Source organism: Carcharodon carcharias, chromosome 2 (assembly GCF_017639515.1).
Source record: "Carcharodon carcharias isolate sCarCar2 chromosome 2, sCarCar2.pri, whole genome shotgun sequence".
NCBI classification, from domain to species: domain Eukaryota; kingdom Metazoa; phylum Chordata; class Chondrichthyes; order Lamniformes; family Lamnidae; genus Carcharodon; species Carcharodon carcharias.
The window spans coordinates 56,571,608-56,589,723 of NC_054468.1; the positions used below are offsets into that span (position 1 = coordinate 56,571,608).

At 41.5% G+C, this 18,116-nt stretch overlaps 2 protein-coding genes across 2 annotated transcripts in view; one reads left to right on the plus strand and one right to left on the minus strand.

Annotated features, from left to right (window-relative positions):
* veph1 (ventricular zone expressed PH domain-containing 1) overlaps positions 1-18,116 on the minus strand; it is a 244,254-nt gene that overhangs the window by 224,852 nt on the left and 1,286 nt on the right. The window contains exon 2 of the mRNA XM_041178084.1: positions 17,488-17,703. Within this exon, the coding sequence (XP_041034018.1) occupies positions 17,488-17,703 (216 nt within the window). The remainder of the gene's footprint in view (positions 1-17,487; positions 17,704-18,116) is intronic.
* Positions 1-18,116, plus strand: part of LOC121271808 (pentraxin-related protein PTX3-like) — a 58,052-nt gene that overhangs the window by 22,772 nt on the left and 17,164 nt on the right. The window lies entirely within an intron of this gene.

The following is an 18,116-nucleotide window of genomic DNA, read 5'->3' on the forward strand; positions in this document are numbered from 1 at the left end:
CTGTGCATTGATTTCGGGACGCTTGCCCGATGTCAACGCACATAATTTTACGCTAGAGCAGGTCGGGCGTACATCTGCCTGCCAAGGTAAAAATTTTTAGATTGTCCTCCCTTGGGAAAGGGGAAATTTATGCTAAACTGCTGGAATAAGCATTTGCTGTTTTATTAATGTGTATTCTTAGACAAGTTTAAACCAAAAAATGCCGCCTTTAGATGCTTAACTTTCACAAGTTCTGTTCCTCACCCTAATGTATTCAATGTGCTTGTCAAATTGATCATATGGTGGAAAAGCTAAGAGTTGAATTTTTCTACAGATCATATTGCACGAATACAGATTCCTTTTTCTTTATTCTTTAATGGAATGCAGGCATTAAAGCCAGCATTTGTTGCCCATCCCTGACTGCCCTTGAACTTAGTGGTTTGCTAGGCCATGTCAAAGGGCAGTTACGAGTCAGCCATATTACTGTAGATCTGGAGTCCCATGTCGGCCAGACCAGGTAAGATTGGAAGATTTCCTTCCCTAAAGCACATTTGTGAACCAGATGGGTTTTTACAGCAATAGTTTCATGGTTATCATTACTGAGACTAGCTTTCAATTGCAGATTTAGTAACTGAATTTAAGTTCTACAGGTTACCAGGACGGGATTTGAACCTGTAACCCAGAGCAATAGTCTGGGCCTCTGGAATAATAGCCAGTGACATTCCCACTCCACCATCACCTCCCCAATCATGCCAATGTATGAGCGGATAATATTTTTCCTGTGGATAAGTTTGAAAGCGTTTTTACAGATTTGGTCATGGTCAGCTTTAGGATCTTGCTGTAGTTTGCAAAGCAGTGGTATATCATGTTCATTTCCTTGTTGCAGGATTATGCTTTACTTCATGTCCATGAGTTTTTCCTTGCCTCTCACCTAGCCAAAGAACGCATACAACTGCCGTATCAAGGGTAGCAAGCCTGACAAAGGAAAACATCTTCAGTGAAAGCTCTTACAAAAAGAGAGTACCACATTATCTTCAGCACTGCACAAACGCTTTAAACAGTGGGTACTGTCCTACACAGAGAAACTGGATAAAAGCTTGCCCACTGTCTTCTGTAATGGAGATACTCTCTCCTCTATTTCCTTTTCTATCACACATACATATATGACTGCTGCATCAATGCCAGAATAAAAAGTAGTAAAGCCATGAGCAACATTAAATCCAAGTTTCGGACAAAAGATAAAGTGTTTCACCTGATGGCTCTGTTTTTAAATTGTGTATTTCCTTTTGCTATGGGTAAACTTGTACACTTTCAGCTCCAATGAGTTTCTTAATATGCTTGTTGTTGGTCTCAATTTTTTTTTGCAAAGTAAATATAAATAATTAACAAACCTCAGGAGTCATGTTTCTTGTGTGAAGCATCACCACAAAGTCATCACTAATACAGGTACAGACTGCAGTACACAATGTACCATTTTAAAATGAGTATATTGCTGAAAGATCTACATGAAGTCACTGGATCTACTTTACTTCAGTAAGGAACCTTTAAAAATTTGGAGTATCATATGGATTCTTGTATATATAAATCCCTTTTTAAAAAAACTACTGTATAAGTATTAATTATGACAAAAAACCACTGGTTATGAAAAAAATACAACAAAGCAGAATGTCTGACACCGTTCAAGATATCAATTTCTCTGCTTTCAAATGCTGATGAATATTTTTAAGTTCTTCCATTTTCTGTTTTTATTTCAAATTTCCAATCCTCTCAGGCCTAGAAATGTTCTTGTGCAAAGCTATTTTTCAGGTGCTGTGTGGGTATTCAAGACCCCAAACAGGCCAGTAGAAAACATGTACTCACTTCTAGCTAGGGAGTGCGCATTCTGTCATCTTGGGAAAAGATAAACAAGAGTCACTCTTTATACACATTCAAAGCAAGTGTTAGACATTTTGCATATGCAAATAAAGGGCCTAAATCCAGTATGAGAGGCTTCTCTACAGATTGGTTTGCCCAGCGGCAGCCAATGCTATCGTGGGTGACTCCACCTCCCATTTTTTCAGGCCATGGCATGTAAACAACTGCAGTGCCCACTGAAGTACTAAGGTGCAGCAGATATTCCATTTTTTGTTATTATGTTAATTTTGTTGCCCACAATCCAATTGAAATGCTCTGGCTTCACTTCTGATGTAGATGACCTCCTGGCTAATGGCCATGCGGAATGCTCTTGCTCTGCTTACTAAGTGCCCCAGGTCATGGGTGGCCCTTCCCTGAATCTTTGCCTCTCTGTTAGTCTTAGATAGACCTATCTTAGGCCCACTGGATGGTCCTCATGAACAAGGTCACAGGGAACTTCCTAGTAGGCAAACCTTTCGGCCAGAGGGCCACATCTGGGTACAGAAATTGTTTGGAGGGTGGGAGAGGGGAACAGCCATAAAAGCCCAAGAAACAAACAATTATAATAAAGATAAATTTAGCTACAAATAAGCATGAAAAAAATATGATAATTATACCACCATATTGATGCATTGCATACAATAACAAAGCCAAACATTGTCTCTTTTTCACACTCTCCTGGCTTAATGTGAATAATAGTTAATCACCCCTCTTTACAATGGTATCCAAGTCCAGTGTCACTCTTTTTCTCTCAACACAGATGTTGCCTGCACCAAGTGATTATTTCCAGCGTTTTCTGTTTTTACTTCAGATTTCCAGCATCTGCGGTATTTTGCTTTTGTCTTGCTAAAATGAATGCAACAACATGTTGTTTCGAGAATCATAGAAGTAAAAACAGTAAGGAAAAGAGAAAGAAAATGTGGAGAGACCAAAGGCATCTCAGAAGCAGTCACCGCACCTTGTGCGCGGTACAGTGATGTGTGTGTGTGTCTCTCTCTCTCTCTCTTGTTCCTAGAGCTGGGATTTAATAACCTCATTGCACATTTTAGAAGAGGTGCTACTAAGTGCATCTGTAGTCTGTTCCCTGTGAGTGCTAAGCTCCTCGTTGTTCCAGTATGTCCAAACAGTAAATGATTGTTCCACATCGGTTAGGGAACATGTTCCTAATTTTCAATTTTCTCAAAACACAAAACCCTAACCTAAAACCACACACTGTTCACTTTCTATTAGTTTCATCATCCTTCTTCTAAAAATCTAAATCTTAGCTGCACCTCTAGCAGGAACAGAAGAAGCTTTTCCAACTCTTATTTTCAGAAGTGCACATAGAACTATCACTTAGATGCACAGCTCAAAATGTAAAACTGATTGCTTGTGGAGACCTTCAGTCCAACTTGTCACAGGTCTTGTTGCAGATGGCAACATTTATTATGTTTCAATATTTCAATCCCTTGTCCATCAGCAAATAGTAGGTTAAGTTTTTTCTGGGTCTACATATCTGCTACCCTCTGGTCCATATGCAATTACCTTAGATCTGTGTCCTTTGGTTGCTGACCCCAATGCACCAGAAACAGTTTCTTCTTATTTATTTAATCAACACTATTCATGATCTTGAACTCCTCTATTAAAGCAACCCTTAACTTTCTCTGCTCTAAGGAAAACAACCCCAGCTCTTCTCATTTCCCCACTTAACTGAAGTTCCACATTCCTGATACCATTATAAATGTCGCTATAGAAATTTATAATATAAAATGTTTTTTGTGTGTATATCTATTCTAGTGAGTGAAGGCACTCTTCAGATTATTACTGTGCCAATGCAGACCTGAAGGTCCCGGGTTCAAATCCTGGACTGCCGGCACCCATGACACCAAACCTCAGCAAGAATCAGCACCTATAGTGAGGGATTGAGAAAAATTAGGAAACAAAGCTACATAAATTGGAAGCAAAATACTGCAGATGCTGTAAATCTGAAATAAAAACAGAAAGTGCTGGAAAAACTCAGCAGGTCTGGCAGCATCTGTGAAGTGAGAAACAGAGTTAACGTTTCAAGTCCGTATGACTTCTTCAGAGCTAAAGAGAAGTAGAAATGTCATGGATTTTATACTGTTTAAGAGGGGGTGGAGCAAGTGGAGAAAGATAGAAGGTCAGGGATAAGCGGGAGTTTAGAAGAGATTAACAAAAATGTCATGGACACAAGACAAAGGCAGTGTTAATGGTAGAGGTAAACTGGCTTAAAGTAAGATAGCAGAATGTTAATAGCAGAACAGGGGCCAGTGCTCTGTGAAAGCACAACATAGAAATGAGTGACAGATGGCCCTGTGGGGGGATTGGGGGGAAAGGATTTTAAAAATGAATAAATAAATATAAGTAAAATTAAAACTTTAAAATTGGATTAAAAAAAGTAGTAAAGATGGAGGAGAGAGCTCATGGTCTGAAGTTGTTGAACTCAATGTTAAGTCCGGAAGGCTGTAAAGTGCATAATCGGAAGATGAGATGCTGTTCCTCCAGTTTGGTTTGGGCTTCACTGGAACATTACAGCAGGCCAAGGATGGACATGTGGGCATCAGAGCCATAGTTTGCCCTGGTCTATCCTAGAGTATGTTTTAAAATAGTATCAAATCACTTGCATCTGCTTAAGATTAGACCATAAGACCCTAAGACATAGGAGCAGAAATTAGGCCAATCAGCCCATCGGGTCTGCTCTGCCATTCAATCATGGCTGATAAGTTTCTCAACCCCATTCGCCCGCCTTCACCCCGTAATCTTTATCCCCTTGCCAATCAAGAACCTATCTATCTCCGTCTTAAATACACTCAATGACTTGGCCTCCAAAGCCTTCTGTGGCAATGAATTCCATAGATTCACCACTCTCTGGTTAAAGAAGTTTCTCCTCATCTCTGTTCTAAAAGGTCTTCCCTTTACTCTGAGGCTGTGCCCTCGGGTCCTAGTCTCTCCTACTAATGGAAACATCTTACACATGTCCACTCTATCCAGGCCTTTCAGTATTCTGTAAGTTTCAATCAGATACCCCCTCATCCTTCTAAACTCCATCGAGTATAGACCCAGAGTCCTCAAGCGTTCCTCATATGTTAAGCCTTTCATTCCTGGGATTGTTCGCGTGAACCTCCTCTGGACCCTCTACAGGGCCAGCACATCCTTCCTGAGATACGGAGCCCAAAATTGCTCACAACATTCTAAATGTGGTCTAACCAAAGCTTATAAAGCCTCTGCAGCACATCCCTGCTTTTATATTCTAGTCCTCTCAAAACAAATGCCAACATTGCATTTGCCTTCCTAACTACCGACTCAACCTGCAAGTTAACCTTAAGAGAATCCTGGATTAGGACTCCCAAGTCCCTTTGCACTCCAGATTTTTGAATTCTCTGCCCATTTAGAAAATAGTCTATGCGTCTATTCTTCCTACCAAAGTGCATGACCACACACTTCCCCATGTTGTATTCCATCTGCCACTTCTTTGCCCATTCTCCTAACCTATCCAAATCCTTCTGCAGCCTCCCCGCCTCCTCAATACTACCTGTCCCTCCACCTATCTTTGTATCATCTGCAAATTTAGCCAGGATGCCCTCAGTTCCTTCATCTAGATCATTAATGTATAAAGTGAAAAGTTGTGGTCCCAACACTGACCCCTGCGGAACTCCACTAGTCACCGGCCGCCATCCTGAGAAGGACCCCCTTATCCCCACTCTCTGCCTCCTGCCAGACAGCCAATCTTCTATCCATGCTAGTACCTTGCCTCTAACACCATGGGCTCTTATCTTACTGAGCAGCCTCCTGTGCGGCACCTTGTCAAAGGCCTTCTGGAAGTCCAAGTAGATAACATTCATTGGCTCCCCTTTGTCTAACCTACTCATTACCTCCTCAAAGAATTCTAACAGATTTGTCAGGCGTGACCTCCCCTTGATGAAATCATGCTGACTTTGCCCTATTTTACAATGCACTTCCAAGTATTCTGAAATGTCATCCTTAATAATGGACTCTAAAATCTTACCAACGACCGAGGTCAGGCTAATCGGCCTGTAATTTCCCGTCTTTTGCCTCACTCCCTTCTTAAACAGGGGTGTTACATTAGCGATTTTCCAGTCCTCTGGGACCCTCCCTGACTCAAGTCATTCATGAAAGATCACTACTAACGCCTCCACTATCTCTTCAGCTATCTCCTTCAGAACTCTGGGGTGTAATCCATCTGGTCCAGGTGATTTATCCACCTTCAGATCTTACAGTTTTCTTAGCACCTTCTCCTTGGTAGGAGCCTAATGAATACTAAATAATAGGGATTGTTAAACTTTTTGTGCAATGAGATATTTGAATTTTTATGCCAACTGCTTAGATTTAAAAAAAAACCTCATTCTAACTCACATGATACAGCACAGAATTTTTAAATTAAGTTTTAAGTTCTTCTTGCTAAAATAAAATACAATTTATATTAACGTTGGCTAACACAAATGACACTACAAAAATTATCACTTTAATTTCTGCTTGCTGTCAGTGCTAGAACAAAGGGAAAAGCACCACAATAAATTGGAGAAGCAAATTACAAACAAGCAGCCAAATATTTCTCCTAGCACCATATTGGAAGTGAACTGGAGATAAATAAGGCTATAGCGCCCTCAAGGGGGAAATATTAGAATAATCTATATATGTTGGCTTTATTTGAATGCATAATAGTTGGAATAAATGCAACAAACAAAACACCAAATTCTAAGACAATTCAAAGAATGCATTGGGAGAAAATGTAATAAGAACATAACCATAAAATATCACCAGTATTAGGGTGTGAGGTTCAATGATTTCCCACAGATTGCTATGTACACAGGAAGAAGCAGGCTGCCACTAAAGAAAGAGTATCCCCATAGGTGGTCATGATTTAATAACAGTATTATTTGCTCAGAAAGATAAAAGAGTGCTCAGGATATATTTACACACCAACTCAGCTTCTCTCTCTGCTATTGATTCACTATGAAAAATATAACCAGCTTTAACTGCTAAAAACATTGATAAAAGAAAAATCAACATGAAGTTCAAACCTTCCCACTAAGTAAAAAGATTCTCAGTGCAGGCAGATTAAGCACAATGAATTGACCAGCTTCCATCCAGACCTCAAATGGAGCAGACTAGGCCCAGTACATCGTCTAGCTCATGGCAATATCATCATCAGGAGGTATACTAGTTCTTCTGGGGAGAGTTTAAACTAGTTTTGCAGGGAGTGGGAGTAAATACAGAAGGAAGAAAAGCAAACCTGGAGATGGCAGGCAGAAAATGAGTAAGCAAGTGTGGAAATTAGAGAAGACAAAGGCTAGAAAATAGAGAACAAATGAGTTTGGCCATGCTCAAGGAGTCCAGTGAATAAGGCAGATGAACTGGACACAAACCTGGAAATATGATATCCCGGGTATTACTGAAACGTGGCTTAAAGAAAGGCAGAAGCTGAACATTCCTGGTTACAGGATTTTCAGATGAGATAGAGAAGGAATAAAAAAAGCAGGGTCATAGTATTGGTTAAAGAAACAGTTAAAGCTGGGGAGGGGTGATATGTTAGAAAAATTATCAACAGACATTAAGGGGAGATGTTGGCATAGTAGTAATATTACTGGACTAGTAATCCAGAAGCCTAGGCTAATGCCCTGGGGACACTGGTTCAAATCCCACCACTGCAGCTGGTGGGATTTAAATTCAATTAATTAATAAAAATCTGGAATTGAAAGCTAGTCTCAGTAGCTTTCTACTGTGACTAGTAGGAAGTGCCAAGAAACTCTCATCAACTGTCGTAAAATTCCATCTCGTTCACTAATGTACCTTAGGGAAGGAAATCTGCCATTCTTATCAGGTCTGGCCTGCATGTGACTCCAGCCCCAGAGCAATGTGGTTGACTCTTAAAAGCCCTCTGAAATGGTCTAGCAAACCACTCAGTTGTACCATACCACTGCAGAAAAGTCAAAAAGGGATAAAACCAGGCCACCCGGCATCAACTTAGGTGCTGAAAATAACAACAGCGCACCGCACCCTGTTGATCCCAACTAACATCTGGTAGCTGTCCCACAGATTAGTCAAGCCTGACATTGTCATTCTCAAAGAATCACACCTTACACCAATTTCCCAGGCGCCACCATCACTTATGTGGGGACAGAATATTCCAGTAGAGATGGCACTACAGTGGTATACAGTTGTGTACAGTCCTCAACATTGACTCCAGTCTCATAGCATCAAGTCAAACATGTGCAAGGAAACCTCCTGATTTGGAATGCTTGGTCCTGGATGGTGTTGAGCTTCTTGAATGTTGTTGGAGTCACACTTGCCCAGGCAAGTAAGCAGTATTCCATCACACTCCTGACTTGTGCTTTGTAGATGTTGGACAGGCTTTGGGGAGTCAAGAGATGACATACTTGCTGCAGAATTCCCTCTGGCCTGTTCTTATAGCCACAGTATTTATATGACCAGTCTAGTTAAGTTTCTGCTCAATGGTAACCCCCAGGGTGTTGAGGGAAGAACCAGTGATGGTAATGTCAAAAGGAGATGGTTACATTCTCTCTTTGTTGGAGATGCTCATTGTCTGGCACTTGTGTAGCATGAACGTAATTTGCTAATTATCAGCCCAAGCCTGAATGATGTCCGTGCCTTGCTATCTATGAACATGGACTGCTTCAGTAAATGAGGAGTCGCGAATGGTACTGAACATTGTGCAATCATTAGTGAACATCCCCACTTCTGACCTTATGACAGACGGTCATTGATGAAGCAGCTCAAGATGTTTCAGTCTACGATACTCCCCCAAGGAATTCCTGAATCAATGACCTGGGATTTAAATGTTTTGCCACCAATAATTACACCTATCTTTCTTTTTGCTAGGGATGACTCCAACCAGGAGAGACTTTTCCCTGATTCCTATTGACTTCAATATTTCTAGGGCTCCTTGAAGCCACACACAGTCAAATTCTGCCTTGATGACAAGGGCAGTCACTTTCACCTCACTTCTTGAATTCAGCTCTCTTGTCCATGTTTGGACCATGACAGTAATGAGATCTAGAGCCAAGAGGCCCTGGTGGAACCCAAACTGAGCATCAGTAAGCAGGTTATTGCTGTATAAGAGCCATTTGATAGCGGTTTTGCTGATGGTCGAGAGTTAGACTGATCGGGCTGGATTTGATTTGCCCTGTTATCTGTGGAAAGCTCATAACCAAGCAATTTTCCACATTGCCAGGTAGATGCCACTGCTCTAGCTGTACTGGAACAACTTGGCTAGGGGTGTGGCTAGTTCAGGAGCACAAGCCTTCAGTACTATTGTGGGATATTGTCATGACCCATAGCCTTTGCTGTGTCCAATGCCTTCAGCCCTTTCTTGATATCATGTGGAGCAAATCAAATTGGCTTAAGATTGGCATCTGTGATATTGGGGACCTCAGGAGGAGATCAAGATGGATTGATCATTTGGCAAGTATGGCTGAAGATGGCTGCAAATGGTTTAGCCTTGAAAGCTACAAAGATGAGGGGCCATCATAAATTGTCTCAGCCGTGGAAATGGGTGGGGGAGGTTATATTAAATTGGGGTCGAATTAAAATGGAGAACACGCTAGAGTAGTTCAAGTGGAAATTAATTACAAAAAATGAGGATTCACTTGACATGTCATTTTTATATGTTTAGATTCTGGAAAAGTCCCAGAAGATTGAAAAACTTCCAATGTAACACCCTTATTCAGAAAGGGAGGGAGACAAAAAAAAACAGGTAACTATAGGCCAGTTAGCTTAACATCTGTCACTAGGAAAATGTTAGAGTCCATTATAAAGGATGTAATGGCAAAGCATTTAGAAATATAGAATATAATCAAACAGAGTCAGCATTACATCCAGTAGATGTAATATATTTGGATTTCCAAAAGGTGTTCAATAAGGTACCACACATAAGGCTACTTCATAAAATAAGAGCCCATGGTGTTAGGGGTAGTATATTAGCATGGATAGAGGATTGGCTAGCTAATAGAAGACAGATAAGGGGGGACTTTTCAGGATGGCAACCTGTAACTAGTGAGTGCCACAGGGATCAGTGCAGAGCCCACAATTATATACAATATATATTAATGCCTTGGATAAACTGCCGCAAAGTTTGTGGATGACACAAAAATAGGTGGGAAGGCAAGTGGTGAGGATGACACAAAGAGTCTACAGAGGGATATAGACAGGTTAAGTGAGTGGGCAAAAACTTGGCAGATGGAATATAATGCAGGAAAATGCAAGGTTATGTGCTTTGGCAGGAAGAATAGAGGAGCTGAATATTATTTAAAGACTGCAGAAAGCTGCAGCACAGAGGGGTTTGGGGGCCCTTGTGCATGAATCACAAAAAGCTAGCATACGAGTTCAGCAGGTAATAGGGAAGGCAAATGGAATGTTGGTCTTTATTTCAAAGGCAATGGAGTACAAAATAGGGAAATCTTGCTACAACTATATAAGGCACTAGTTAGACCACACCTAGGCCAGGATTTTCCCATCGGCAAGCGGAACTCCTGACGTCACCGTGCCCCAATTAAACTTTGAGGTAGGCGGGGGCTCAGCAAAATCAGCTGTGCGCCCGCCGACCTGTCAATGGCTAATTGAGGCCATTGACAGAGGCATTTAAGTAATTAATGGACCTGCCCGTCGAACCTTAAGGTTTGCGGGCAGGCCAAGAGCCTTGGCGGGCATTAGAAAAAGCATGAAACCTCATCCACGGGTGGCATGAGGTTTCATGTAGGTTTCTTAAAATTTAATTATAGTGTCTTTAAAAGTTATGGACATGTCCCAACTCATGTGACAGTGTCACATGAGAGGACATGTCAGGGATTTTTTTTTTCTTTATTTTTAATTTTTTTTATTGTAGAACCAATCTCCCTGAGGCAGCACTTAGCCTCAGGGAGATGAGTGCGCTCTTTCATACGCATGCGTGAAAGAATACGCTCTCTGCTGAGGGAATACCCCCCGCCTCCGCACAGGGAGCGCATAGCGCTTCCATGTGGACGCAACGCTGGGCAGGCCTTAATTGGCCCGCCCACATAAAATGGTGGTGCGACCCCGGTCGGGGGCGCTGATCAGAGGTGTGCCTCCATGCGCCCGTTCCTCAACTTCCCCCCCAACAGGGGGAAAATTCTACCCCTAGCATACTGTAAACAGTTTTGGTTCCTCTATCTAAGGAAAGATATACTGACATTGGATGCAGTCCAGAGAATGTTCACTAGATTGATCCCGGGTATGGAGGGATTTTTTTATGAGGAGAGGTTGAGTAGGTTGGGCCAGTGCTCATTGGAGTTTAGAAGAATGAGAGGTGACCTTATTGAAACATATAAGATTCTTAGGGGGCTTGACAGGGTAGATGCTGAGAGGTTGTTTCCTCTTGTGCAAGAGTATGGGACCAGGGGGCACGACCTCCGAGTAAGGGGTCACCCATTTAAGACAGTGATGAGGAGGAATTTCTTTTCTCAGAGGGTAGTGCATCTGTGGGATTCTTTACCACAGAGGGCTGTAGAGGCTGGGTTATTAAGTATATTCAAGGCTGAGATAGACAGATTTTTAATCAGTAAGGCAATCAAGGGTCATGGGGAAAAAGCAGGAAAGTAAAGTTCAGGATAATCAGATCAGCCATGATCTCATTGAATGGTGGAGCAGAGTCAATGGGCCAAATGGCCTCCCACGTCTTAAGATCATAAGGAGGTGAACTGAAGACAATGTCAGTGAATAAATTCCTATGCCTGGGCCTTGGAAGGGTGATACATGACAATAAATGAGGGCTGGGAGGATGAAAGCTGGCTTGAAGGAAGAGATGGTGCCAGAGGAACGTGGGGAGATATCAAGCTATGACTTGGAGATCACAGTCCGCCACTGCAAACTCACCCACATTATTCTGGGTGAAAGGCTTATCCGCCACACATTATTCTTTTGAAGTCATGACGTATTTGTCACATTTACATTGTACATTTCTGTGTTACCGCTATTATGAATGCAAATGTTAACAATTACATTAATTTAAATTTTGTTCCATTTTCTTTTCATGATTTAGTTCTGCCAAGCTAAATGTAGTACTGCAGGAAAATTACTTCTATCCCTAAAGACACATGTTCAAATAACTAGAGAGAGTGTGGAAAATCTGGTTACCAAAGTCCTTAGAACAAGAATGAAAATATAGAAAGGCAAAAAAATAAAATAAGGAAGTATGCCAAGGGATAACATAAACTAACTGAAAGCTTTCTTACATTTCCCATGTTTAAATGCACCCATTACTGCCAGGCAACAAGGGATTAGCATAATACCTTGATTTAAGGATAAACATTCAGAGCAATTAACACTTTGGTTTTGGAAGCTTTGAATAACAAGGTCAGTGTAAAATTTGGGAGATGCCTATTTACCATGAGAAACTCAAAAATATATTACCTTTGTTTGACCATAATGAATCTCTTTCACCATTGTGGGGGGGAGGGGGGGGGGGCAAGAATGTATAATCCCACAAGAAAAACAGATTCATTTAAACCAAACCAAAAACCAGTTTACGCAGTTAAACCACAAGCACTGACTAAGCACCAGTAGCTGCTCACAGCAACACAGAATTGGCAGTTCTGGATTAAACAGCATTGATTCGCCTTGCTCTCTGATCATACTTACTTACATGCATTTACAAAGCTCAATGAGATCAAATCTCAAGTTACATTTTTAATATTAAACAAAGATGAACAGTTTGTGCCAGTTCCATATATGCTGTCAAGATGGTGTCATATTGTTTGCTGAAGTTTGATGTGGCATTAATTTAATACCATTGCTCTCAAGTTATAAACAGTGATAAATAATATGCAAAATCTGTAGTTACATTAAAATGCTGCCACAAACCTTAATGCAACTTTGTGGCATCATTGAGAAAGTAAAACTTTTACTTTGGCTTTGTATGCTCAGTAAATAAATCTTTTCCTTTTGAATCATTTTTAAGGTTTTGAGAGTACTTTCACGTAAAGGCTTGGAAATGATTTAAGGAATGATTGATTGAGCAATAATCTGCACACTGATGCTTAGTTTGGGTTTTGCTAGGGCCACTCAGCTCCAGGGGAAAAAAATTCCCCCCATTGGGCGCGCCTCCGATTGGCACACCCAATTGGGGGCCGACGCCATTTTATGTGAGCGGGCCAATTAAGACCTGACCAGTTTGATGTCCACCAGAAAGCACTCTGCGCTCCCTGTGCAGGTGGTGGGGGTGGGGATTCCCTCAGCCTGGAGTGCCCTCTTTCATGCGAAAGAGCACACAGATCTCCCTGAAGCTAAGTGCTGCCTCAGGGAGATTGGCTACGAATTAAAATTTGCAAAAAAATGATATGAAAATACCCCTGACGTGTCCCCTCATGTGACACTGTCACACGAGTTGGGACACGTCCATAACTTTAACTGAAACATTTATTAAAAATTTAAGTACCCTCATGAAACCTCATCCTGCCCGTTTCATGCTTTTTTTGAAGCCCGCAAGGGCTCCTGGCCTACCCACCAACCTTAAAGTTGGACGGGCAGGTCCATTAATGATTTTAATTAGCGTCTCAATGGCCCCAATAGGCCGCTGACAGGTCAGCAGGCGCACAGCTGACTCGGCTGCACAGCTGCCGACCTGCAAATGGAAATGTTGTGGGGTGACATCGGGGGTTCCACCCGACATCATCCCGCATCATTTTACGCGTTGACGCACGGGCCCTGCCCCAGCTCGCCGACCAGAAGATCCTGCCCCAGCTCTCATGATGGTACATTTTCTTGATTGCAAGTTATACATTAATTTATAAGTGAACCGGAATCTTAGGAAAAGAATGCTGAGGTGCTACATCTTGTCATCTATGACATATGTCTCTGAGACATGGACAACAAACAAAGATAAGCTGAATGCATTTGAAGTGCAGACATATAGGAGGGTGTTCCAGTTCTACATATCTTACACAGATAGAAATACTAATGAGGAAGCACTGGAAATGACTGGGGAAAAAAGGAAACTAGTGCAGAACATCAAAGAAACAAAGATACAATAGCACAAATCTTCCAGTCCCAGGATTATCGGACACCGGACATACAACCAGAGATGTGCATTGGGGCCCTGCGGAAGTCCTGACGCACTGATCTACATGGGAATTGCCTGGGAAGTTTCAACTTCCAATGCGCAATTCCCCTGCTCCCCGGGGCTGTCCACGAAAGTCTCCAACTCCGAGTTAGAGTCAGAGACTTTGGACAGCTCTGATTTACTTACCTAGATAGTTAACCAGGAAATGTTAAACAAGAAAAACCTAGTCTAACTCCTGGCTAACTCCAGAACTGACCACCCCTCCCCCCCATTCCACCAAATCACTCACACTGACCCCGGCTAACCCCTGACACCCTGACTACTCCTCCCCACCCACCCTACTATCCCCACAACTGCCCCATAGATCCTAGTACCACCTCATCCACCCTAGCCAATTATCTCATCCACCTTATTAATTCACTTATTCGTCTACTCACCCATTCACCCATCCACTAACATCCAAACCGTACCTTTAAACTTACTATATGGCAGCTAGCGCCGTAAGAATGGGGCACGTCCTGTCTTTCCCCACTCTATTTAGCTGTTACGGAATTCCCCAAGGGACACTACACTCTGCATTTCTGGTAAAACTGGTAAAGATCGGCCTTGGAAGCCCTAGCAAGAAATACAGAGCAGCATTGAGGCGAGGGACAGTTCAAGCGGAATGGCAAACAGACGATGATTGCCACTCCTTGGAAGATCTGGGCCAATATTTTGGTCACATCATTATAGCAGATGGAAGGCAGAGAAAATTATTGGAAGGAAAGATCAACAGAAAACGTGGGAGAAAGAAGCAGAAAAGAAAATGGATGATGAATACAATATACTGGGTGCAATTGGCCTAAGTGGAATTTGTAAGGGCAACACAGGATAGACAGTGATGGAGATCCATGGCAACCAACCTTCTGGGAAGAAGATTACACCAACCAGCAAATGAATTTATACATTTCAGGAAATTAACTGAAATGTACAAAAATTAGAGTTTGCAATTCTTTTTAAGAAAGGAGGATGAAAGTGGAGAACTGTAGACCAGTCAGCCAAACATCAGTAATATAGCATAATGTTAGAATCTATTATTTGAGACATTGTAACTGAGCACTTAGAAAATCATATGATTAAGCAGAGTCTACATACATTTCATAAAATCACAGAAAGTTTGCAGTGCAGAAGGAGGTCATTCAGCCCATCGAGTCTGCACTGGCTCTCCGAAAGAGCATTCTACCTAACCCCAATCCCCTGCCTTATCCCTGTAATCTTGCACATTCTTTAAGATAGAAATCCAATTCCTTTTTGAATACCTCAATCAAACCGCCTCCCCCAACCTTTTTGTGAAAGGAAAATCACATTTGACAAATCTGTTGGTATTTTTTGAGGATGTAACTAGGAAAATAGATAATTGCGGGGGGACTGGGGGAGAGGGAGGAACCAATGATATACCTTATTTGAATTTTCAAGATGTATAGATAGATAAGGTGCCACACAGGAGATTCTAACACTAAATTAGGACTCATGACTCATGGGACTGGGGTAATATATTAGCATTGGTTGAGAATTGGTTAACAGTCAACAAATGGATTTTGAGTATGAATACAAATGAAAATTATAAATAAATGAGACTTTTTCAGGGTGACAGTAACAAATGGAGGTACAATAAGCATCAGTACTTGGGCCTCAGTTATTTACAATCTATGTTATTGACTTAGATGAGGACACTGGTCCAAGTTTGCTGATGATACAAAGTCAGGTGGGCAAGTAAGCGATGAGAGGACACAACGAGGATGCAGTGGGATATGGGCAGATTGGGTAGGTGTGCAAGAACATGGCAAAATGTGCAGTTATCCACTTTGGTAGGAAAAATGAAAAAGCAGAATATTTTTTGAATGGTGAGACTGGGAAATGTTAGCATTCAGAAGACTTCTACATCCTTGTACATGAATCACAGAAAGTAAATAAGCAGGTTTAGCAAGCAACTAGGAAGATAAATGGTATGTTATCTTTTCTTACAAAGGGATTGGAGCATAAGAGTAAAGAACCTTTATTACAACTATACAGGATATTTGGTGAGATCATGGGTGGGATTTTCCAGCCCTGCCCACCTCCAGGGTCAATGAGCTTTTGGCTGGGCCACTGAATCTCCCACGGCGGGTCCCACCATAACAGGGCCGGAAAATCCTGGCCCATATCTTGAGTACCGTGCATACCTTTGGTCTCCTTATCTAAGGAAAGATATTCTTGCCCCAAAGGGAGTGTAACGAAGATTCACTCAACCAGTTCCTAGGATGAGGGGCTTGTCCTATGAGACATTGAGCAACCTAGCCATACTCCCTGGAGTTAAGAAGAATGAGAGGTGATTTAATTGAAACATTCAAAATTCCTCAACTTGACAGCTTGATGTTGACAGAATGTTTTTCCCTGACTGTCGAATAGAACACAGGGTCACAGTGCCAGAATAAGTGGCCAACTATTTAGTACAGAGGTGAGGAAAACTTTCTTCATTCAAGGAGTTATGAATCTTTGCAATTCTCTACCCAGAGAGCTCAACCATTCGGTATTTTCAGACAGAGGTCGATAGATTTTTGGATACAAAGAGAATTAAGGGATGTGGTGATATAGTGCAGGAAAGTGGAGTTGAGGTAGATGATCAGCCATATTCCTACTGAACGGCAGAGCAGGCTTGAAGGGTCAAATGGCCTACTCCAGTTCCTGTTTCTTATGTTTTGTGCTCTTGCAGCAAGCTGGGAGGGCCTGCAATTTTTCTCAAACAAAAACAGAATTACCTGGAAAAACTCAACAGAACAGGAGGGTCATGAGGACTCGAAACGTCAACTCTTTTCTTCTCCGCCGATGCTGCCAGACCTGCTGACTTTTTCCAGGTAATTCTGTTTTTGTTTTGGATTTCCAGCATCCGCAGTTTTTTTGTTTTTATCCCTGCAATTTTTCTGCTCATTAATTTACCCTTAGTGCTTTAAGTCAGAAACAAATATATGAAAAGGCTGATAATGGGAAAGGAGGTGGGAGGTCCTTAAGGGACAAAAGAGACTATGGATGAGCATAGGGAGAAGCCTGTTGGGTGGGAACACAGTGGGGAGAGGAATGGGGTGGTGGAGACTGATATTGAAAAGCCCAAAGGCAGTTTGCATACCATTCTCCTGGGTTCCCCTTCCTCTCAAGGTTGCTGGATTGTCCCCATTACTGCCAGATTCCAGTAGCCCCACTGTCAGACTTTAGCTCTATTTAATGCAACACCTGGTCCCAAGTCCTGCTGTACCACAGGAGAATGCTGAGCCCACACTTCCTCCAACCCCCATACTTAGATCACAGGTTCCAGAACAAGATAAACTAGTTATAAAAACATCCTCCTATACTATAATTATTTTAAATCAGGGGCATCTAGTATTCAACGCTATTATCAGAAAGAAAAATAACCTAACATTACAACCTAATCAAATACACTTACTTTACATTTCCATGCCATCACAATGTTCTATGGTCAAGACAAAGTTTTATAAAAGGTAAATTAATTTTTTTATACACATTATTAAGTGTTGCTCATAACTTACTTGAAAGATGCAACTCATTATGTCAGAAACAATTTTAGCATGTGGAGTATCTTCATCCTTGCTGACTGGTTTCAGATTATGCTCTAAGCACGATTCCCACAACATTACTAGAGCCTTTCCATGCTTCTCAATAGATTTTGTCTTCCTAATAGCAGTAGTGATTCGAGTAATGCAGATTTCCACCACTGCCTGATCATTGTCATTTGTCAGATAGCCCTAACAAAGCAGAAAAACAAAATATCATTACATTATTTACTTCAGCCGCAGAAGTTTTTTTTAAAAATTATTCTGGTCACTGTAAAACACAATCTAAATCATATTTCTTTTGTCATCTTATTGCAAACTGCCCACTGGGGACTAAGTTTAAAGCAACCTAGGTTGTTACGACATCTGACAAATAATGTTACTGCTGCAGGTAGAATTGCGGCTTATTGAGCTTGCAAAAAGCAAACAGTCCCCATTAGTTTTTATCTTCTGTGTGAGCAGTAGTCCTAATCCCAAGTGTCCTCACTGTTCCCATATCCCTTTCTTTCACTCAACATTGCCTATGTTTCAATCATTTCAAAGTAGATTATTGTTAGATGAATTCATGGTATACATTAAAATTAGTCAGAATTCACATGCATATG